Genomic DNA, 24,167 nt, shown 5'->3' with positions numbered 1-24,167 from the left:
GCATTTCAGTTCAATGGTTTTCAAGCCGCTTCTGTCAACAATTGACGCTTAACGTATTCACAATTTTGACAGGCCAGGACTGCTATTTTCGACTATGGCGTCTGTTGTAAGGTTTTTTGAGGAAAAAGTGGTGAACCAATGACAATTTAGAACGCCAAAAATACTACGTTTCTGCTATACATTTAGTATAAAAGCGGTCTCAAACGGAAAGTTGGTCAAATTATAGTTTTTCCAAATTACGTCATCGTTTTGTGCAACTCACTCTGCTCGGTCCATGGAGCGTGAAAACGAATGCTGCCTTAGCATTAAAAATTATTAAGCATTATAATAATTTTGCAAAACCGTTTAAAAAAATTTTTGGCTAAAACTTTTAAAGGTCAAGTTTCATTTCATTCAGCATTGAATTAGTAAAATTTATCATTTTTCTGGCTAAACTACACTGACTTAACTTTAAGAGGAAACAAAATATTTAAACAACACTAAACGTTGTATTTGAATTCGCCGCCTACAACAAAATGAGCAAACTCTTCAGAAGCCATGATCTTACACTGGAAACAAAAATGAGACTTCTCAGATGTTACATCTTTTCTATCCTCTTATACGGGACGGAATCTTGGACACTCAATGAAAGCACATCCAAGAAAATAGAAGCCTTCGAAATGCGACTCTATTGAAGAATGATGAGGATATCATGGACCGAACATATCACTAATGAAGAGGTACTAAGAAGGATGAATAAACAAAAAGAAATTATGAACACCATCAAGATCCGAAAACTGCAATATCTGGGCCACATCATGAGAAACGACTCCAGGTACTCTTTACTCCAGACAATCATCCAGGGAAAAATCGATGGAAGAAGAGGTCCAGGAAGGAGAAGAATATCTTGGCTGCATAACCTCAGGAAGTGGACCGGAAAAACATCAACCGAACTCTTCCGCATTGCCGTAAACAAGGTTAGGCTCGCCATGCTGATTGCCAACATCCGTAACGGATAGGAACCACAAGAAGAGAAGAAACGTTGTATTTGAATTCGCCCTAAAATACTTTTGCCAGAAAACTACCATTATAGTAAAAACAACACAATTTTTACTGCAAAACAATATTTTTATCAATTTTCACCCAAAAAACTGTAATAAAAACAGTGATTTTGACATTTTAGACGCCTTGATTTTGACAAATTTTGACACTTGGTTGTTTTGACCCTTTCATCAATGAAAGGGTCAAAATTCTGAAAACGTCAAGCGTAAATTATTGAAAGTGACAAAAGCGGCTTGAAAACCGTTGAACTGAAAAGCAACCTGGATGTGCTAAGCCAGGTTAATGAATTCAAATTATCACCTAAGTACACATTTGTTTAGAGAAACCATGAAACTAAAATATTGTTTAATGAATAATAATTTTTAGCCTATTTCGTAGTACTGTATCATCTGAAAAAACCTATTTCTCTGTAAAGTGTTTATTGTTATTTAAAACTTTTTGTTTTTTCTATTTCAGGTTAGGTTTGGTCAGACTATTAATTACGGCATAGGAGTAATTTTTGTTTTTTCCTGTCACCACTTTCAAAGTAAACCACATGCAAATTTTACTCTTAATAAAATAGGCTTTTTACAATTTTTTTTCCTGGACTAAAACAGGAAAGGTTAACCGCAATAACTCAGCGTGAAATCGTGTTGGGACAAAACACAACATTACGTAAAACCGCCACTTTAAGGCCTAATAAATCCAGAATAATTTCGGCGCACGTTTACTCCGCCCTCCGAAAGCCGCCCCCCCTGTCGCCCCCGCCAACCCTCTTTGGCACGAGGGGGTAAATATTTTTGAAAGTCGGGACAAGACGACACAACTCCAGTTTGAATTATCAACTTGGTTTGATAAGGCAGCCTCGAGTGATAAAAATTGGTGCAATTCCCATGTCTTTCGTAGTACAAGACTTTTCTCCGTTCTCTCCACATATTTTGTAATCTCTCCGAGATTACGGAACCCGTTACGATATTAGTGTGTATGAGTGAACTTCACCAGGTGATAACAGAGAAAATGTCATCCCCGAAACCGGCCGGCGTCCATCAAACTGGACAAGAACACATCAAGAGACCGATGAATGCTTTTATGGTGTGGTCAAGAGGTCAAAGACGGAAAATGGCACAGGAAAATCCAAAAATGCACAATTCTGAGATATCGAAGAGGTTAGGCGCTGAATGGAAGCTTTTAAGTGAGGGTGAGAAGAGGCCTTTTATTGATGAGGCCAAACGATTACGGTAAGCAAAACATGATTAATCTAAATTGTTTTTAATGTTTTAACCACTTATAATTAATTAGTTTTTAAGATCATCAGGATTTCCACAATTGTTTACAATTGTTATTGTGAGAAAAATTCATTAATGATATTAATTTGAACGTGATAATTAAAAATGATTATTTATTTTTTGATCAACCAACATCACAACAAAGTAAGTTTAGAGGAAAAAAATACAGGGTGTTTTACTGTAAGCACATTAGAATGAATATCTGACAGAGTGGATTAAAATTTATCTAAATGGGACAATGTCTGACTATTTTTAGCTTCAGATATATTTTTTTTATTTAGTTACTTTGCTTGTACTTTTATTTGCTTTAAACTTAGTTTGACCTGAAAGAATGATGAACTAGCAAAAGGTTCTCAAAGTAATTTAACTACCATGATTCCTGGAGTTTTCCTTAAAATTACAAATATACGAAATTGTATTAAATTTAAAAAAACACTGGTATAACAGAAATAATTATCAAGAAATACATCTTACAGAAAGTTTTGTGTTTAAAACTTTAAAGCTATACTGGATTGATCAGGTCAAGTGAAACTCTAGTTAAATCATTTCAAATATTTCAAGAACAGTTAATTAACAGAGTGACCACTGCAAATATCATTAAAACTAAGATATTTTAAAACTACTTTTTGGAAACTACATTAAAACCAAAATTAACTATAACAAGTTCATTGATTATCAATTGTTCTGTTTTATCCAGTCTTTTCAACTGCTTGTGTGCTGACAAAGTTTAAAAACCAAATTCCAAAGTAAGATAATTTTTTGAAGCTTTTTCAAACCTACACACCTCCACTGACAATAATTATAATCTTATATGTCATACGAATTAATAGAAATTACCATTTCTGACACCGTTATTGTTCATGCTAAGTATCTTTTATTGTTTATAACACTTCAGGTAATAGCTTTCGTTTATATTAACTGGAAAAGCCATTGTTTAGTTTCAAGTGTCATCTCATATCACCAATCACGTCTAAATTTTTTGGTTTAATTGACGTGTTATCTAGTTTCGTGCCACTTTTTCGTCAACAACACATCGATTGAGGTACGAGTACCCAAGTTAGTACCAAATGGCGAAATAATCTGACTATTATGAAAAAAATTCCAAAACATAACTGAAACGCAAAGAGCATTTATTCCCATAAGAGCCATATTTACAGAGTGATAAACCGAAGAATTAGTATATTATATCAACATAAAGAGCACATTATCTTGGGTCAATAAAAGGTGTATGTAATCTAAAAACCGAGAAATACGGCGCATCAACGACGATTTTGTTATAAACAAATAAGGAAACACTTTATCAGTAGTATAAATTTTTGAATTTGTATTTACCCAGGTTTCTTAGTGTCAACATACAAACAAAAACCTATCACCTTTACACAGTCTGGGTATTATTTTACCAACAGTCCCAACACAATTGTGAGTTGTTTTTAAGAGGCGATAAATACGTTACCTGATACACCAATAAAAAGGTCACAACATGTGCTATTTAATTAATTATTGTATGGGTCATACATTAAATAATTAAATTATAGGAAGAAGCGTTGGATCTGAGTAGTTTAGAAAATTTCAAATTTTGTATTTGTAACTTTTTCTGTCATTAATTTGAAAAGTCATAAATCTGAATCACTACAATTTTTATGTCACCATACTTTTCATGCACACCCTGTATACTGGAAGCAAAAACGGTCCTACAAAATTACGGTGTTGGGTAAATGAGTTGATTAGGAACATTTTTGGTCTTTTTCAATTTTTTTGTAACTTTCACCGTTTTCGAGTTATTTAGGAAGAACTGGTTTGGTGCAACAAATTTACAAATCAGTGAAATTGTGATCTAAAATTGGAACACTGTTTAAGGCACAGTCAACGACAAAATCGCGTGTAAAACACATTTGGGGTGACCGAATCAGGTTTTTAAGTAAATCTTTGGAATCCTCATTAAATTTCCTATCTAATACCATAAAAAAATACTTCAAAATCAGGTAAAGTTAGGGAGAAAAGTGGTGTCAAAGTATAAACTGTCAGATAGACGGGATGAAAAAACATTTGGGGACAAATTGCCTGTAAAACCCACTTAGAGTGAAAAAATGAGTGTTTTAAGCACATTTTCAAGCAGCAGACAAGTGTCACAAATGTGAACAACACATTACAACAGTACAAACATTACTATATGTGGTAGTTTGGTTCACTCTGTTTATATCTACAAAGATAATAAAAGTGAAAATGTACTTTTTGCACTTCAGGTTCTCATAACATTAAAAACCAGAAGTTCGTCTTTTTTTGCAAAATAGCAAATTCACTATGGTTATACTCAAGAAACAATAATATTGAATTTTAAACTGTATGTTGACTACATTTCTGGCAAAAGATTAGGATAAATAAACTATTGTCAAACATAAGTAAAATATGGTGGAGGCGCCAACCTTTCAAAGTGTTAAAAACCTCACAATTTTAATTGGTTTTAAAACATATGATGAACCATACATTGAAATAAAGTTTAAAATTGAAAAACTGGTAGTTGTTTACAGTGTGGCGTTTCGGAAGCGCCCCCGACAACATCAATTCGAGCTGCTACGTTTCCCACAAGTATTTGGGGATGCGAACGTCGCAGCTCGACTCTCATCTCAATAAACAGAGATTTAAAATGATTCACTACAAAGCAGGTCGTCTGTTTTACAAAAGATAACAGCTCGCGCTCCAGAATGGGGCTTTATGCATCCCATTATGGGGACTTACTGAGCGGATTAGGCCCCGGCATATTAATAAAGTCATAACGTTGTGTTATGGCCGCGACGCTAACTAAATACTTTAGGTGCCCTAACGGATTAGGACTGTAAACAATGCCTGTGATTTATTATGCATATATTATTATCGTTCAACAAATACATTGCATTAAGAGTGCGCTTTGTGTGGCTCAGGTAAAAAAATTAAGGGGCAATGCTTTGGCGCCCCTGACCTAAAATCTTTGTCTTATTGTGTCTCTGAGTTTCGTACTACTTCAGTATTATCAGAAAAAAATTACCACCAACATATTTAAGAGCTTTTGAGGAGACGTTTCTCCTCTTGGAGTGTATTTGTGCTAGAAAATTATTTCGACACAATGATTTCCTTCCTGTGTCGCAAATGTAAATAGGATGGATGGAATAGCTGAGCAGAAACAAAAGGAAGTGGCGCGTGAAAGGAGCATTATAGCCGAAAGGATCGCGAGACTGAGCTCCCAGTTAGACAATCTCTCACTGTGAATAGGATCACAGGAGGTGCTCACTGTGTCTTTACAATGACGGCATTATCTTTTGTCGCCAGCCGAATATGTCGGCTTAGATAGACCATTGTGCTTTCTCGCCGCTATTCGCTGTTAAATAACTTTTCGCCTCGTTCGTTTGCACTTTGGAGTAATTGTCGATAATGATTTCCAATTCTAGTTCCGTTAATACCCACAGTTTTATTATTGTCATTACAGTTGAGTCTTGCTTGATTTAATTAAAATCGTACTTTGCTTGTCTCTAACCTCTATGTTGACTCCTTCAAGAAAGTTTGTCCTCAAATGAAACAGATAGACCATCAAATGTGTATGACAAACAACGAGCAAAGGTAGGAGAAATAGCTGGTATTAAGATCAATAGAACAACATCTGATTCGCGGACGATACAGTTATATTAGCACTCTAGAAGACCTTCAGAGACTAATAAACCAAATAGCTGAATGCGGTCCGAAATGTGGGCTAACAATAATCTCACAATTAACAACAAGACTCTGGAACAGGTAGACAACTACAGATATTTGATACTCTAAAGAAATCAAAATACGTATAGAAAAGGCACGAACAAACTTTAATAAGTTGAGAAGAGTGCTTTGTACAAGGGATTTGAAGCTGCATCTGAGAATCAGAATAGCAAGGTGTTATGTCTTTTCGAGTTTGCTTTATGGAATTGAGGCCTGGACCCTGAAGATGTGGGTGTATGGAAGAATAATAAAAAAATATCATGGACAGAACACGTGGGAAAGATGATATCAAAACTAGAAAGCTGCAATACCTGCAATTCATTATATAGAGTAAAATCCAAAGCAAAAGAAGTTTAGGAAGGAGAAGAATATTATGAAAAGAGTAATTTTGTTTTATTAGAAACGAACATTATGAAGAAGATTACGTGTATCTTCGGTGATTTTATTAAACATATTCGGTACTTAGCTCATTAAAGCTGAATTTGTCATTCTAGCTTTTTCTTGTGTTTTTGGTGCACTTTCATTCCTGTAAGAAATACAATTTTGCTTAATTTTTTTTTTAAGTTTTTTTGCTAAATTTACATTAACTGATCAATATAAATATACATATGATCTTAATTGTTATATTATTGATTTCAGGGCACTTCACATGAAGGAACATCCAGATTACAAATATCGTCCAAGACGAAAACCGAAGCCTTTGATGAAAAAAGAACCAAAATTTGGATTTTCCATGTCGCCCCTCTTACCCCCCAACATGGAGAACCATAATCTCTCCAGATCGTTGATGCCCCCAATTTCGGCCGCTTCAGGATTGCCCTCCATCCTTCCCGATTCGGACCATTTAAAATTATCCCGCACATTATTTCCGCCATTGCCATATTTGTACCATCCTTTCCGGCATCCGGACGAGACGAAATTTGCGGCGGAATTGGCGTTGTTGTACAGTAATAACCCATTATACCCCTCGAACATTAATTGGCCGATAAACAATATTCCCGCGCAAAATTTGAATGGGAATAGCTCGTGCAACATGTGCCCTCCAACGACGACGTTTTCGAGACGGTCACCGAGTCCGGAAATCCGGCGTCCGGTTTGCGTCATTACAAAAAATGACGGCTTCCGGAACGATCCGGTTGCCGGTCCGGTTATATGAAAACCGCTTCCGGTTCTGCCGGAACGGTTGAACCATTGGTTTGGTGATATAGCCAATTTGGCGACTAGTTCTAGTACTGTCCAGGCGACGTCATCGTCGATCAATTTGGTGGATTATCGCGACAATGGGGACTCTGGTAGGGATAGTACCAGTCCTTGCAACCAATGAAATCGAAATCCAGATGGTTAGTTACAGAACTGTTGAAAAGTTGCTTAAATAAAGCTAAAACATCAGTAATTAAGGAAACTTTGGGAGGTTAGGTATTTCAGATTCAAAAAACAAGTTTCTTGTATATACCAAAAAAAAGATGACGTCACAGCCCAGTGCTTAAAATGCGACTTTTATGTTTCAAACATTATTGACTATATACTATAGTAGAAATAAAAAAAATGGAACACTCTGTATGTCATGTCTAAGTCAAATATTTGTGACGTCAGTCTAAATGAGTTTTATTTCCGGTATACCTATTAAATTTTGATTACAAACCAGCATTTATTTCGTTAACTTTTCGACTAATTACAAGAACATATTCTGCATTTTGACTACTAAATAAAGTTTCCTCTCCCAAAGTTTCTAGTACTTTCTGATAATCGTCTAACTGTGCAAATTTAATGGTTCTTTTTACCATAAAAACAAGGAAACCAACCACTAGAATTTAACATTTTGACAATTTAAGACACTGTAAAATAATGTTCCATACAATTTTTCCGTTATTGAGGATGTTTTTGCGTTATTTATATTAAATAAAAAAGTATTGTTGGTATCGAGTCGATAATTATAGTGCAATTAATAACATATACACGTAAATTGGTTTCGTTTTAGAAATGTTATTACTAATTTGTTCTTTTTGTGTTTACCACAAGTATGTACAGTTATTGTTAATAAATATGCTTAGTTTGAGAGTGGTTTGTATTTCTTTGCAGATGGGGGAATTGAAGCGTTTATTTGGAAGGTTTTACATTGAATGATACGATTATTTTTTTTCCAAACAAATACTCAATGTTTGCTATCTGAAACATAATGGAAACTTCTCGACGGCCTTCGTCGATATATCCCGCAATGAATACGCCCTTTATGCCAATTCACTGAATCCCTTGACGCAAAATTGGATTATTTTTACACATGTCGGTTCTGTCTGTATAGTTTCAGTAAGGAATCAACGCCGTATACTTCAATACTCACAGGTTTCCAGAATATTTTTATTGCAGAAACTCAGATATCTACCCAATTAACCATAAATATAATTAAAAACTGGCAAAATTGCTACTTTAACGTGTATAATTGTTTTTTAATTGCAACTATCGATTCATCTCTGGTTTTATTAAACGCGAACTAAAACCCTCAATCTCGTGTAATAAGCCTGGAACCGGGTTCATAATTCTTGAGGGTGCTCGATTCTTAACGTTTTTCAAAATTTCATACCCCCCTTTACCCCCCGCCCGGTTCCAGCCCTTCGGCGTTCGATTATTATAGGGCCGGAAGAGCCCTTCAAACGTTACATGGGCAGAAAATAGAAACAAAAGTGTTGCCGCCACTTGATTTTCGGATCGTAAACGTGTTGGGATTATTTGATTTTGTTGTCTATGGATTTTTCGATTGTTTTATGAAATCGGCAAATTCAAATTAGGCATAACAACCCAGGGTGTCCAATGGGTAAAAAATATGCCTAGTTTGAAGTTTATCCATTTTGTAGTATTTTCTGGCTTTTTCCAATGAAAAGTGAAAGAATGTGTGTGTTTTGGCTTAATTTGAATGAAACCGATTAGAGTTCATATAATGGTAACCATTATTTACCATTGAGCCAGTTAAGTGAGTATTGGCAAATTTGGATTTCTATCAAACTTTCTAAATCTGAGCCCAAAAAGTAGGTGAAACAGAAACAAATACAGTGTTACTGACGTCACTTTATCACATGTTCTCCAAATCAAAAAACCAAACTACACGAAGCATCCGAAAATACGTAAACATTTTTTTGAAAACTGAATGAAAAACGTATATTATTATTGTATTGGAAATGAAACGGCAAATTCCCCGTTGGCCATCAATAACAAGGACCCAATTCCAACAAAACGCATTTCCAATATAAACAGGCTTTATTTTGAAAGAACAAATGAACATCTCGCGGTTATTTGACATAGACACCGTTCTGTTGACACTGGACACAAGACCGGCCATTATTGAGGGCCGGATGGTCGTGTTGATTCATTCTTTTCAACTCAATAAGCGCCCACACACAAATATTTGTTTTCAGGATTCGGGAGAATGCCACACTATTATTATTTTTTTAAAAATACTAATATAGTTGCCCCTGTATTATTAGTATCACAAGTTTTAAATTTGTTATATCAAAGATATCTTAACGTTTAGAACAACACAATTCTGCAGAAATTAAATTATCCAGATTAGGGACAGATTGGACAGATGTTTCTGATTTTATTTACCTCTATCCTAGTTCTTAAACCAACTATTAAGCCTATACCAATTGTTCCAATATCTAGCATATTACGAATTCTTGTAGCAGAAGGAAACTCACTAGAAGGAAGAGTAGATCTGAGTATTTCTAAAAAAAGATGGAAAATATTATCAACTTATTTAAATTAACCATTAATGTATTTGGTGTTCATAATGTCGGTAGGGTAATGAAGAAACTGCAGATGTTGAAATTAATGATGATGAAGACAAATCTACAGAAATTGAAGATAGCAAGTGTGTTTGATGTGATTGGGATATGTGAATGTGATTTTGCTATTTTTGTTGTTTGTGAAAACCACCAGAACAGACTGAAATTAAAAATTAATAAACACTCAAGTAAAACTGGTTAAACCGGGGCTTCAAATGGTTTTTCTCCAAAAATTGCTCCGGTTTTAGAACCTTATAATTGCATTTCGCACAATTGACTAGTATTCTTAATTTTTTAGTTTTCTTTGTTAGTCCTAAGTTATCAATACTTTGATAACAACAATTATAAAAGAATGTTTTTTTTAGAAAGTTTGCCTGTAAAATATGAAAATTCAAATTTTCCCCTACAACAGCGACATCTATCCTAATTTACTGAACTTTGCTCATAAAATAATTTGCAAGATTTATTTATTGATGATCAATTGAGGACCGTTTAGCTTGTACAGTTCTCTTTCACCCAATATATTGAAGAGAGACAGATCGATACTTTTAGTTGAATCACTGGAGTATAGGTGGCGCCAGATACACTATTGAAATGTTCAATTTTCAGACAGACCAGTTTAGGGGACTTTAAATATACAAGTTGAAATTGAAATATTTACCAGGAAAATAACTGTAGATTTTAGGACTGACACTTACTACTCGAAAGAACCCCCTTTGGGACAGTTTGAGGAACGCACTATATTTTCACCATTTGTGGAAAGGAGTATACTAAAGTTTTGAAGAAAGTAGAATGTAGGTAGAGAGAAGAAAATACAAGAATTAAAACTATATTTCAATTTTTAGTGTCATTCTATGAAATCAGTTTACAAGAAGCAGTAAAAAACTTTCCACATTTGTATACTTAGTCACTTATACCCTGAAGAACATTAACATAGAAGAGCTGGACCTCTTTAAAGTTCCTAAATCTTCTGAATTGAAAAATCTCATAATCTCATTTTGAAGCTAGTTACCATATTTTGTAGTTTTGTTGTACGATTCCAAGTAACTTAAATCTTCTGAAGAAGAAAAAGTAGTTATACTCTATATGGCTTTGGTCACGTAGTGATGGAAGAGCATTTTAAAACTACTAAATCTTCTGATGAAGGTTCAGCATACTATAGCCTCTGGATCTGGATTCTTATTTTGAAATCCAATTTGAAACACTAGTTTTGATTAAGTAGCAACTTTTAGAGCAAACTAATCTTAACATTGTTAATCTCTGTAGTGCTTTTTCTTAAATTTTGATTTGAAAAAAAGCGCAGATTTTAAAGCTACTCACCGAGATTGGCAGCAGTGGTCCCTAGAGAGGTTGCAATATCGCAGAAACCTGCACGGACCAAATGAAAAACTCCTGCGGAAGCCCATTGTGAGCTCTGTTTTAATTTCCAACACAATAAAAACACATGGGAAAACAGTAGACGCCATTTTAGTGATTAACTAGGGATCCTGGCCAGCTCTGAATATTGCTTTTTGTTTCGATTGTGCCTTTTGTGTTCGAATGCGATTGTTTTTCGTTTTTGTCCGTTTCTCTCGCGCTCTCTATCCGTGCTTTAATTGGGTTTCTACTTTTCCTATTTTTGTCGCCTTCACGGTTTAATTAAAAACCGTTGTCGCGCCACAATGTCACGATCCTCTATCCTGCGACAATTTCTCTATGTATGTCTGGCGGTTAAATAAACCCCACGTTGAGATCATTAAAAGCTGAGGCTTTAGAGCCCGATATAAAGATGAAGGCTGGTAAAAGCCACGGCATATGAAAACCTCACTTTGATATAAAAGCTAATTGCTACTTCAAGCGATAAATGGGAGACGCCGGGGTGCTCTGAGTGGCCGCCGCACTTTTCAGTTAAAACGTTGCAAGATTTTAAGGTCTCTTTAATAATATTTTTATACATGAATGACATGTTGAGTAATCTTTTACTCTCGGCCTTTTTTGCTGCTTTCTCGTGTTTAACGATAAATTTCAAATTAATGAGTAATAATAGAAGGAAAAGCAAAAAATAGTCTTTGAGACCTTCTTGCCTTGCAGATTATATAGTTTTTTCATTTTTTTTTTAATTCTTAATGATGCAACTGCAACACTTTCAAGAAGTTTTATATTAGATTTCCAAGTCATAATTATGGTGAAACTCATCAAATTTTAGGTTCCACGATTAGTAAGGAAAGTGTTATACTCTCTGTTCAGTGTATTCTGACTGTTGTGCCACATTCTTTATCTTATTTCGTTCGATTGACAAAAAATGTGATTCATAACATTGTCAGACTATTTTGACGTTTTTATCAGTTTCGTAAATAAACAATGAGAGTCGTCTCAAATAGAGCAGTTCTGTCTTCAATATACCTTGGAAGTAAAGTAAAAAGTAACAAATCCAGAAGAAAAAAATCGCTGGAAAAACGCTAAGCGCTGTTTTCAGGATTTTTTAATAACGTGCGGTATATCATATTTTAAATGGGATTTCCGATGCTCTAGGCATTTCGGAATCTACTGTCCAAAGAATCAGCTTGAACGGTGTAAATAAAGGTAAAAGGTTTAAAAAACGAAATAGCAAAGCCGCTGTGCTATCCAGTGATTTTTTTGAACAAAACGTAAATATACAGAAATGATGAGGAAATCAACGGTATGAAAAGAGAATCAATGCTCACGTCAAAGATGATGAAAACTTACTTTCTTTTTTGTATTTTACACTAAAAATTCCAATTTTGAGCTAATGCTGTACAACACCAGCTTATAATTAATAAAATTTGCTTGAAATATGTTGCTATCTTAACCCCTTTTGCCATAAGAAATTAAAGACAGTAGCAAGCAAAAATAGATCATAATAAATTTTTTCAAATAAATAAATTAGGAAACCATGCATTTTGTTAATTCAAGATTTTGATATCTCAGCAGATTGCTTCAAAAGTCATCTTCAGAAGGTTTCAATATTTCATTTCATGCAGGTAATTATCAAAAGGTTTAATAAAACCAAAACCTCAGATCAAGGTGGTTCAAATTTGCTTGAAATAAGTCACTGTCCTAGCGAGTTTTGCCAAAAGAACTAAAAGTAGTAGCAAGCAAAAATTTACCATAATCTCGTAAAAAAAGCATGTGGTAATTTTCATATCTTTGTTAAAAAGGCAATGTCAGTGAGGATGACAATCAAAATAATTATTTTGTTTACGTTCAAGATTAGCTGTAATTGGTTTATTTCATATCGCACGCTCAAAATTGCCTATGATTGGTCCATTTCATATCCCACAGTTACGAAAAGTCTAGGATTCCATATTCGTTCAGCCGGTGGCAATTGCCTACTTATCCGTTCTCTAAACTGTTAAGGAATGAACCAATATCCCTATAGGAGTAGAAAAACTGTTTTTTGTGAATCTGTAAATATATTCACATTCAAGTGATACAGTACATAAAACTGGTGAAAGTGATCTTTGGTCGGTGAAAAAAGAAAACTTTCTGGGACTTTTCGTCTTTGGGAACTGTTCAACGTGATTTGTGATAATGATTCCTGTATTTAGAGAAATACGGATTGATGAAGATGCGGTAAGTGAAAAGTACTACTGTATTGTTTTTAAGATATATTTGATCAATAGCAACCTTTCTGGATCATTTTTCATTGAAATAACCTACCTTTCCATTAAAATATTTAAAATCGAATTAAAATTGGCTGGTAAAAGAGAATCTACAGTCGACTGTACTAATACAGTAAACTGATCTGTCACTGTTTAGTCAACTCCCGTTTTAACAAACCTCGGTTTATCTCCGTATGTTTATGTTTATCCAGTGTCGAATTATTCTTCAAATAGAAAATACAATGGCGGTAAATAATGTATTCAAGTCGATATCTCAGGACGGTCGGGCCTCGTAGCCTAGGCCTGGTGCATTGTGACTGATAATAAATAAATCGAAACTTATTTGTTCAGGTGTCATTAAGGCGTCTTTTGTCATTTTAACAATGTAATTAAAGCGAACGCACCCTCGCGCATTCAACAACGCGTTATGGGAATTTTAATTAAAGTTTCCAAATGAAGAGTGTGACTTTCGGTTTTTCGTTTACGTTTTCGATTCCTCTATACACGCTCTGCGATTCGTTACACTTCTAATGAGATCTGCTTAACAAAAACCTACACAATGTTTTTCAAATTGTTGTACTTTGATTGGGTTTTTGGACCGGAAATATCATTTCACTACTCTCATGACATTTAACAACTCCAAATTGATTGTTACGTAGTTTGGGTATCTTTAATTCAATTTGGTAATAGTAGAGCACAGCAAAGTAAAGTATTTTCTGACATGCCATTCTACTAAAAACGTACAATTTTGGAGATATTCAGGTTTAAATTAGATACTTATGCAGTGTTACATACATACATTGCTGGATTCATATTTAAAACCAAAAATGTACCTTTTTTTAAATGGGACACCCTATATATTTTCGCGTCACTAAAAACTGCTTTTCCTAGAGTAAAAATACTTAATTTTGTTGTAGAAAGAAGCTAACCAATGGGTCACCGTATCTAATATACAGAGTGTCTCATTTTTATAAATTACCCTTGTTCAAATGTTATTTTAAGAAAGCAGACAGAATACAGAATATCTTAATTTTTTTTCTACAAAATGACAAATAAAAATTGCCAACAATGTCAGCATTGGTTGGCTTCGGTAATCCCCCAATCAGAACCCATTTCAACGATCCAAATCGACGGGCGGTCTTCGATATGGTTTTTTTTATGGTAAACGATGCGATCTGGCCGGTTCCCCTTATGGTGCCGCCATGGTAATCGACGGGCGGGTACCCGATTACATCGAACCCGCAGGTCCGCCTTTACGTCGCTTTTTTAGGGCGTGGCTCCCACCAATCAACCGAGTTACTTAAACCACTACTTTGGTATTGATACCATCTGCTGGTAGAAATATCAACTACAAAACTAGCATCAATAGCGTTTATGTATAGTATAGGGTGTCCCAAAAACAATGGCACATGTTATGTGATAAAGTTAAGTTAGTTTTAAATTTGTAGTAAGTTGAAAATTTGTTGTTTTATGAAGTATATCAAAAATGAGCAAGATTTCTGTATTATATACTTTTCTGACGCTTTATAGTTCCACACTAGTTGGCAGTATTTGAAGGGTAACCGTTTTTGAGTTTAAATTTATATTTTCAAAGTCACGTGACTGTTTTTACAGTGAAAATGGTCACGTGACATATTTCAATCATCTGGAAGGTTATGTGTCGAATGAAAGAGTGCACCAAAAATGCTCAAATCATCCAAAAACCATTATTTGGTCAACTTTCATCAGTGCTATATTTCACATATCTTTTTGAGATAGAACATTTAGCTAGTTATTATATCCACAACCTGTCACTTAAAACAAAAAGCAGCTTTCAGCTGGTTTGCTTTTTGATATATTACTGGTTTGCTCTTGAATAATTACAAACTACGAACAGTGTTATGTGCCTTAAATCATTCGATTTTGTTTTTGGCCAAATCAAGTTAAGTATAACCAGCAAGTCTCCAAAATAAGACAAAAAAATATAGCCACTTTAGAACATCATAGACCCTGAAAGAGATAATGAAGATGACTTAAAGTAGAAAAATAAAGTAAAAAACAGTTTGAAAGAAACAACAGACACTTAAAGAGTGACAAAGATGTTTGTGGAACAACTATAGAAGAAAAACTAAAATAGTCAATTCTGATGAAAAGTAGATAAGGAAATCAGCGAACTGACAGTTAGAAAAGGAACGATTGATATTAAGCAGTGATAAAGAAGGAAAGAGGCTTAGAAATGCTATAGACAGTTAAGGAGACTAATGTCCGTTACCTGGACATTGGCTAAGTTTAAGGACAACTTACATCAGTGTTGTTCAGACTGATCTAATCTGTCACACTCAAATTCCAACTTAATTTCGGTTGTCCTAAAGACATTAAATAATCAGTTTTAACTTGTTGTTTTTCCATATTTAAATTTGGAGACATTTTAATATCATAAAAATTGATAAATCACTTATCCACCCCAACTTGGAAAGATTCAGGAGCGTGTGCCTGCCGCCTCACTAAATCCAATTATTGTATCACAGATTCATTGTTGTCAGCATATTGTTTAGAGCCCCACGCTTATATTCCAGTGGCGTTCATTTAGTTTTTTTTTTCTGAAATAACTGACGTTATACCTATTACTTCTAGTTAGAGCATAGTCTGAGGAGCAAATGAGTCGTAAAACTAATGGTATATTTATTCGGGCAAATAAAATAAAACTAGAAAAACCGGACGTCCTGAGTCGTTAGCATACACTGGCAAAAGCCAAATACCCATTCGGCCGCATAGAGACGAAATGGCGTTTTCTATGCCAAAAGCTTTCAGCTTTCAGCTAAAATCCTTTGTTGACGTCTTATATTTTATCGACGTTCGACAAAAGCGGAACAGAAAACCCATTTCCATGCGAATGGTCCTTTTCTGCGCTATGTAAATTTCTGCTTCTTTTTTTTCTTCTTCTCTCGCAAATATACAACTGTAAATATTTCCACCTTTTATAATGGCGGACGTGCATTGTTCGACCCGGAGAATTGTTGCCTACGTTTGCGAATGCGAAATGCTAATGTTTTGTTATTTTCGAGAAGTTTTCCTTTTGAATTTAAATAGAGATGGGGACAGCTTTCAGTTTGTTCACCTATCCACAAATGCATTATTAATTAATGATGAAAAAAATGTGATTGTTTTGTTGTTGTAGTTTCTCAATCCGCTTTAACAACAAATTCAATCAAAAGCAGCGGTGATTATTCACAAAGTTCCCATTGTGTGCACAAAACAACTGGCAAAGAATAACACGTACGTAATTGCTTACCGACGAAAGTCAAAAATTAAATTTAAATTAACAGGAAACTTATTTACCATACGTAATTATATTGTGTATGTACTATGATTTGCAAATAATGCAAAGGTCTTTTGTTCGTCATTAATTATAATCAAACAACAATTATACGCGTCTATTATGGAGGAAAAGCGATTTTTATGCTTTGTTTTAGTTATTATAAACTTTTTTTCCACCACACTGTCACCAATTGACATCAATATTTCATCAAGTAGGGGAAAGTGTATCATATTAAGTAATAATAACCATTTGCATAATGACGTTTACTTCTTTATTTGGCGTTCAAGGAACCGTAAACGTTGTTTTCCAAAGTAGTTGGCAATAAATCAGGACGGGGCATGGGGATAAGGGCTATTAGCGGGTACTTACGGTCTCCTCTTGTTCGTTATCCGTGTAGAGAGAGAGTGGCAATTTGCTAACCAGTGGCGCACAAATATTCGTCCTAAATTTGGAAGTTATGTTTGTTGTTTCTTTAGAGTTTCCTTGTTGTCTTTTATACTCATACTAGTATTCTTCTGACCTGTATTAACTTTCTTTCGGAAATTTTACATATTTTGATAACTGTAAAGTGTGAGTACTCTTAACCTTAATCCGTCACTATTGTATGTATATTCTACGTAGTTTTGGAGATTTTCTCTAATTTTTGGTTTTTTATCCTTAAATTTTAACATCTTGGGAAACAAAACACTATCTTAACAAAGTGTACTATTGGAGCAAATAATGGTGAGGAAACCTTATTGACATCTATTTGTTAAAACAGTTTAAGGGTCGATTTTCACAGTCAAACCCTAATTTGTAGTTAATTCTTCAAGCTGGGCTGAACTCTAAAACTGCAGTTGCTAAAAGTGACCTTTATAATGTAATTCCTGCCTTTACAGTACTAAAAGTCACTGTAACACAGTTCAGTAAAACTTGTAGTTAACTAACACAAGTTCCTGCACATCAAAATTGACACAATTTTGCAAAAATGTGTCATGTGAATAAACAGTGTCTGTCATACGCTAAAATTTCAGTTTAACTGAAACCTGTAAAAGTGGCCTTTAAGGGGAGTATAATACAGGGTGGTCCAGTTTTAAATGTCAATAATTCACCAATCATTATGTAATTTTCCTGAAAAATGATTCCTAAGAAAAATACAGTCCTTCAAATTTCTGTTTAAAAAATCGGTTTTTTTGTCATAACTGTCAAACCGTTGGAACAATTTTGATCAAATTTGGAACACGCATTATGAAATTAATACTCATTATGAATGACGTTTGCCAAAATTCTCTAGTAGCCTAGATACAGGAAGATGGTTTTAATGTTTTTGCCTTATCATCTACGTCTCTAGATATTTTTCAAAAATTACGTGTTTTTTTTTAATTTCATTGTTTACGATGAAAAAGAAATTATCTCTTATAAAATTCTGATTTGAAACTTCCTGTACGAGAAGTTCAAAGACCCAAAACTAACTCAACCCAACTTAAAAATTGTCTTGGAAACAGAAAATTTACTTAAGAAGCTTAAAAAAATTAATTATAGCTAGTTTTCATAGTTTCCAGACAAACTGAAAGACTTTAGTTTTGAAAATTGACTGAGAAAAGATAAAAATTGATTTCAGAAGCTTAAAAATTGTGTTTGTAACTAGTTTTCATGCAAATTGAGAGACTTTAATATTGAAAATTTATTTGTACTTGTAGACATAAAAAACTACTTTTTCTAGATTTTTTTACTACAAATTCATACATTTAAACCTTAAAAATTGACTTCAACACCAAAAAGTGACTATGAACTAATGAAAAGTAACATCAGAAGCTTAAAATTTGCATTTGAAGTAAGTTTTCATAATTTTAAGACAAATTTCAATATTTTAGTTTTGAGAATAGTCTTAGATAGAGGACATTGACATTAGATTCATGAAAATTGTCTTGAAAACTAACTTTTCTTGCTTTTAACTTTGCTTTTAATTTTCTTAGTATTTTGGACTATTTTTAGTGTTTCAAAACTGCTTTCAGCTTGGAAAATCGAGTTTCAAGACTATCTTTACCAAGTTATTGACACAGCTAACTTAAAAACAATTTTCACATTCTTCATAGACTTAAAATGACATTCCAAGCTTTGTCACTATTCAATCGACTTCTAGACACCTCAGTGCTAAAAATTCGAGTATTTCTTAAAAATCTAGATTGTTTTTAGTGCTTTAAGGCTGTTTTCAGTACCTCAAATCGAGTTTCAAGACTATCTTTACAAACTTTTTGACTTATCAGGTCTAAAAGCCAATTTGTACACTGTCCACAGTTTTGAAAATGTTATTTCAAGCTTCTTCATTATTAAATTGACTTCTACACTCATCATATGTGCAATAAATTGTAGCATCTTTAAGAACTTCAGACTGTTTTTAGTGCTTTTAAAGACTGAAAAATCTAGTTTAAGACTATTTCGAAAAGTCAAGTTTCTTCAGTAATAAAAGTAAAAAAATTTGGTATCAAATGCTACGATATTAGTCTTGAGAACTAATTTTTAGAAATGAAATAGTTCGAAAATTTAATTTACTTCCAGACTTGGTCCAGTCCAGAAAATTGAGTTGTACACCAATTGAAGTCCTGAAAATAGACTTTTGGACTCTCTTTAGTCCTAGTAAAGTCAGTTCTAGCTTTAAAAGTTAACTTTTAGTTTATCTTTAGAAGTAAAAAATGAGTTTCATGCACAATACAATCTTTGTCTTGATTTCCGGACTGTTTTTAGTTCTTGAAATCCAGTTTCAGACACTCGACCAGGATGGCAGTTTGAGAAAACAAATTATAAGACTATTCCTAGTAGTAAATAGCAAGTTTTTAGACTATTCGGTACAAATTTGGACTCTCACAAGTCTTGAATGTTCAGTTTTACACTATAAAACGATTTTTTAAATTGAAATTTAAAGGACTGTAAGTTCCTTAGGAAACGTTTTTCAGAAAAATGACATAATGCAAGTCAACTTATTTTTTGATTGGCTATTGAATGGTGAATTATTGACACTTAAAACTGAACCACCCTGTATAATTTCCGCTGTAAGAGTACTAAAAGTCAGTTTTATACAGTTCAGTTAAATTTGTAGTTTACTTAAACATATTCGTGTATCTCGAAACTTACAAAAAGTATGTCAATTAGGACGATTTTACGTTCAAACAAATTTCGATCTTAACGAGATTTATCAGTGTTACAAATAGTGATTATAACTAAAATCGAACCTTATTGACATCCATTTAAAATGTATATTTTAATTATTCTAAGGATCAGTTTGCAGAGTTAAACTTTTGGTTAACTCTTGGAACTATATTAAAAGAAGTCTAAACATTGACATCTTATAGATTGATGTTTAACTATATCTTAGACAACTGACCCTAACTCAGTTAAATAGTTATGTTTCTATGTATAAAAATGATTTTAAAAATAAGGTTGGTAGGTTTGACCAAGCCAACAGTGGTGATAAACTAACTAAAACCTTATTAACATCAAATTCAGTAAAAGGTTTAAAATGCAATTTAAATGTTTGTTTTAAAAACTGAACATGTGGTAACTAAGCACGATTCTGCACCAATTTTAAATACTTTGAATCTCTTAGAAAATACGAGGAAAAAAACATGCAAAAAGCTGTTAAAACAGAAAAACTAAATAATATTTAGGTTTCAACATTTTGCGGGAAACTAGTGATATAGGTACATCAGAAGAATTTTTTTTTGTCTTGGTGTAAGTGTAAACGTGCAACGTTTTCTAAGGTTCCAATAAATTACAAAAATACTCATTAAAAGTAAAAAAAATCAATTCAATCAAAAACAAACAATTGTTGACTGATCTTCTAGAATGTATTGCCTGCTTGTTTTACAAAATTAACCAGGAAACTTTACTCGTTTGAACATCTTGAAAATCCTTGACAAAAACTGGACAGAACTGACATAATCAGAAAATTGATTGAGCATTTATGAAGTCATAAGTGCTATCACTCAGGTGGGATCATTATGGGAAAATATGCGGACGCGTCCAGTACATACACGCTTAATATTCAAAACGCTTTTCGCTTAGATTCGTTCCGCTGTCACCCAATAAATGATTTATCGAACATTTAATGGTTTATTTTCTTTTATGCGGCCGAGAAGTGTCAGTTTTGTATAATTCGAAAATAAACATTCGTTATTGTTAGGAGGGTCTAAGGAAATTGTAATTATCCTTATTTGCTCAAACCCTTTTTCTTTGTTTCGTTCGACACCCTTATAACGTCTTGTGTGTGTATTTTAGTTCGAAAATTGGACGTAAAAAGAAGCCGAATACACCCGTATGGTTTACTGATTTATTGTATTATCAGAAAAAATTGTATTATCACTAAAACGAACTACAAAAGCTGTAATGACCTAAACTAATCTGAAAAATTGCTTTTTAATCTAGCACCAATTGAAGTTATTGTCATTAACTACTACAAACTGATTGAAATTTGTTGAGAAAAACTCTAGAAGAATAAAACAGGCAGTAAACCAAGGTAAACAATAAAATGTTACTACCATACTGAAACCATAAAAACTTTTTAATTTGGTGTATATTTACGACATGGAAATTCAGTCGTTAAGTGCAAATTAACAGCCAAACTAGCTCTAAAACTCTAAATAGTAATTCAGTTTGGTTGGAAAAAATAGAGTTAATTAAAAAAGTGAACACCCAAAAAGCTGGACAAATTGAAAATAAAAATACAAAGCCGATGGCAAAAAGCCCCATCACAGTCACTTTTGCCCCTATATATCGTGGCTTTGTGAGAATTGTAAGCTTGAGTTCATTACAAATGGACCTTTTATGCACTGGTCAATCTCATCTGAAAGCGATCCGCTACAAGAAATGGATTTCGTCCTTTTTATAGGGGATTTTCTCCGGATTTCGGGACGGAAAGTTACATCTGTCCGGGTTTTTGTATTGAGATTAGCTCGGAAGTGGAAAATGTCTGGCAATACATTTTCTGGTGTTGATCAGATTTGGTGGGATATGCAAATTAAAAAGTTTTAGCAACTGTGCGGGAAAAAAATTAATTAGAAATCCTGCTCGCAAAACCGAATCATAATTATAATTGTGCGGCGCACACCGCCCTTACTCAATACATTGTTTTGAGCTGAACAATGCCGGCTCTAACAAAGCCAGTCAGGTATATAACATTGGTATCAATACAATTAAGGCACAGTCTGAAAAGTTTTAACGATGTATTCTGCATTAAATAATAACTTGTTAGAGCATGGAACTCGATCAATACGCCAGTACTGTATCCAAGCGATATTATGTATTGCCTCGATAAAGTTTGGCGTAGTCACCTGTAAAGCTACGCTTTTTGAAATATACGAGCTTAGTTTTGGGACTTTCGGTTATGTACGTTAATTTGTAAACAAGAAAAGTTGGAGTTTTGTAACAGAAAAATGGCAAACAAAAACCAAAATAGACTAAAGAACCAAAACCAATAACAAACAAATGTTCACCTAACAAACCATCTTTACCACCTAACGTTTTTGGCTGAAATTACTTAGAAATGATCAATAATCACATTTTTATAATGACCTCAAACTAGTCATTTTTCTAGTTTATTACCAAGTTGATTGCTGCAATGTTGGCAGATTGATCGTTTTCTTAAAATTACTTAAAAAAGATCAAGCAAATTTCTGCAAAGGTGTCAAACTAGACATTTTCCTGATTTATTATCAAACTATTGCAATATGTAGCCAAACTGACCATTTTTCTAAAATTATTGTTTTATAATCACGATGCAAAAAAAACATTTAAACATATTTCTCAGTATTTTATACAGGGTGGTCCAGTTTTAAATGTCAATAATTCACCAATCCATAGCCAATTAAAAAATAAGTTGACATTCATTATGTCATTTTCCTGAAAAGTGCTTCCTAAGGAAAATACAGTCCTTCAAATTTCTGTTTAAAAAATCGTTTTTTTGTCATAACTGTCAGACCGTTGGAGCAATATTGATCAAATTTGGAACAAGCACTTTATTACACGTTATTACGGTCAAAGACCCAGAACTAACCCAACCCAACTTAAAAATTGTCTTGGAAACGGAAAATTCACTTAAGAAGTTTAAAAAATATTATTGTAGCCAGTTTTCATAGTTTCCAGACAAACTGAAAGACTTTAGTTTTGAAAATTGACTTTTCATGCAAATCGAGAGACTTTAATACTGAAAATTGACTTGTAGACATAAAAACTACTTTTTCAAGAACTTGTTACTACAAATTCATACATTTAAACCTTAAAAATTGACTTGAACCCCAAAATGTGACTGAACTAATGAAAAGTGACATCAGAAGCTTAAAATTTGCATTTGAAGTAAGTTTTCATAATTTGAAGACAAATTTCAATATTTTAGTTTTGAGAATAGTCTTAGATAGAGGACATTGACATTAGATTCATGAAAATTGTCTTGAAAACTAACTTTTCGTGTTTTTTACTTTGCTTTTAATTTTCTTCGAATTCTGGACTAATTTTAGTGCTTCAAAACTGCTTTCAGCTTGGAAAATTAATTTTTAGAATAAAATAGTCCGAAAATTTAATTTACTTCTAGACTTGTTGTCCAGTCCAGAAAATTGAGTTGTACACCAATTAAAGTATTGAAAATATGCTTTTGGGCTCTCTTTAGTCCTAGTAAAGTCAGTTCTAGCATTAAAAGTCAACTTTTATATTATTTTTAGTAGTAAAAAATGAGTTTCATGCACAATACAATCTTTGTCTTGATTTCCGGACTTTTTTAGATCTTGAATGCCAGTTTCAGACACTCAACCAGGATGGCAGTCTGAGAAAGCGAATCATAAGACCATTCCTAGTAGTAAAAAGTTTTTAGACTATTCAGTACAAATTTGGACTTTCACAAGTCTTGGATGTTCAGTTTTAAACTATAAAACGATTTTTTAAATTGAAATTTGGAGGACTGTATCTTCCTTAGGAAACGTTTTTCAGAAAAATGACATAATGCAAGTGAACTTATTTTTTGATTGGCTATCAAATGGTGAATTATTGACACTTAAAACTGGACCACCCTGTATACAAGCCTTACAAGCAGTAATTTTTTTAGTTAGAATAAAGGTCTATTTCCAGGTTTCAAGTCAATTATCAAGTTTCAAGCACTAAAATTTGTTTAAATAATTTTGAAACTTGACTTGACGGGCAGAATTTTCATTATTAAGTTAGCTATCATGAATTTGATGTAATTATCAAAATTTGTCGGTAAATTTTTATGAACATAATGTAAACTTTCCATTTACAAGTCAACTTTGATGATTTTGATGTCGATTTCCAGGTTTCAAGTCAGTTATCAAGCACTGACACTTATTTACAAATTATGAATATTGAGCTGCTTGGCAAAATTTCATTTATCAAGTCAAACTTTATAAGTTTGATGTAAATTTTTAGGTCCTACCAATTTTTATGATTTTGTAATCAATTTTCAGTTTACAACGTTTACAAA

The 24,167-nt window shown here is 33.4% G+C and overlaps 1 protein-coding gene across 1 annotated transcript; it reads left to right on the top strand.

The window, feature by feature from the left end:
• The first annotated feature begins 1,853 nt into the window (after positions 1-1,853).
• On the top strand, positions 1,854-8,087 carry LOC145733695 (uncharacterized). The gene is made up of 2 exons (XM_081986640.1): positions 1,854-2,258; positions 6,669-8,087. Exons 1-2 carry the CDS (start codon positions 2,005-2,007, stop codon positions 7,183-7,185), a joined length of 771 nt encoding a protein of 256 aa, XP_081842766.1. The 5' UTR covers positions 1,854-2,004; the 3' UTR covers positions 7,186-8,087.
• The last annotated feature ends 16,080 nt before the right edge of the window (positions 8,088-24,167 follow it).

The sequence above is a fragment of the Ips typographus genome, linkage group LG9 (assembly GCF_016097725.1).
Source record: "Ips typographus isolate SLU linkage group LG9, UJ_Ityp_2.0, whole genome shotgun sequence".
Taxonomy (NCBI): Eukaryota; Metazoa; Arthropoda; class Insecta; order Coleoptera; family Curculionidae; genus Ips; species Ips typographus.
Note: the sequence above shows the minus strand (reverse complement) of the source record. Positions and strands in the feature narration are given on the sequence as shown.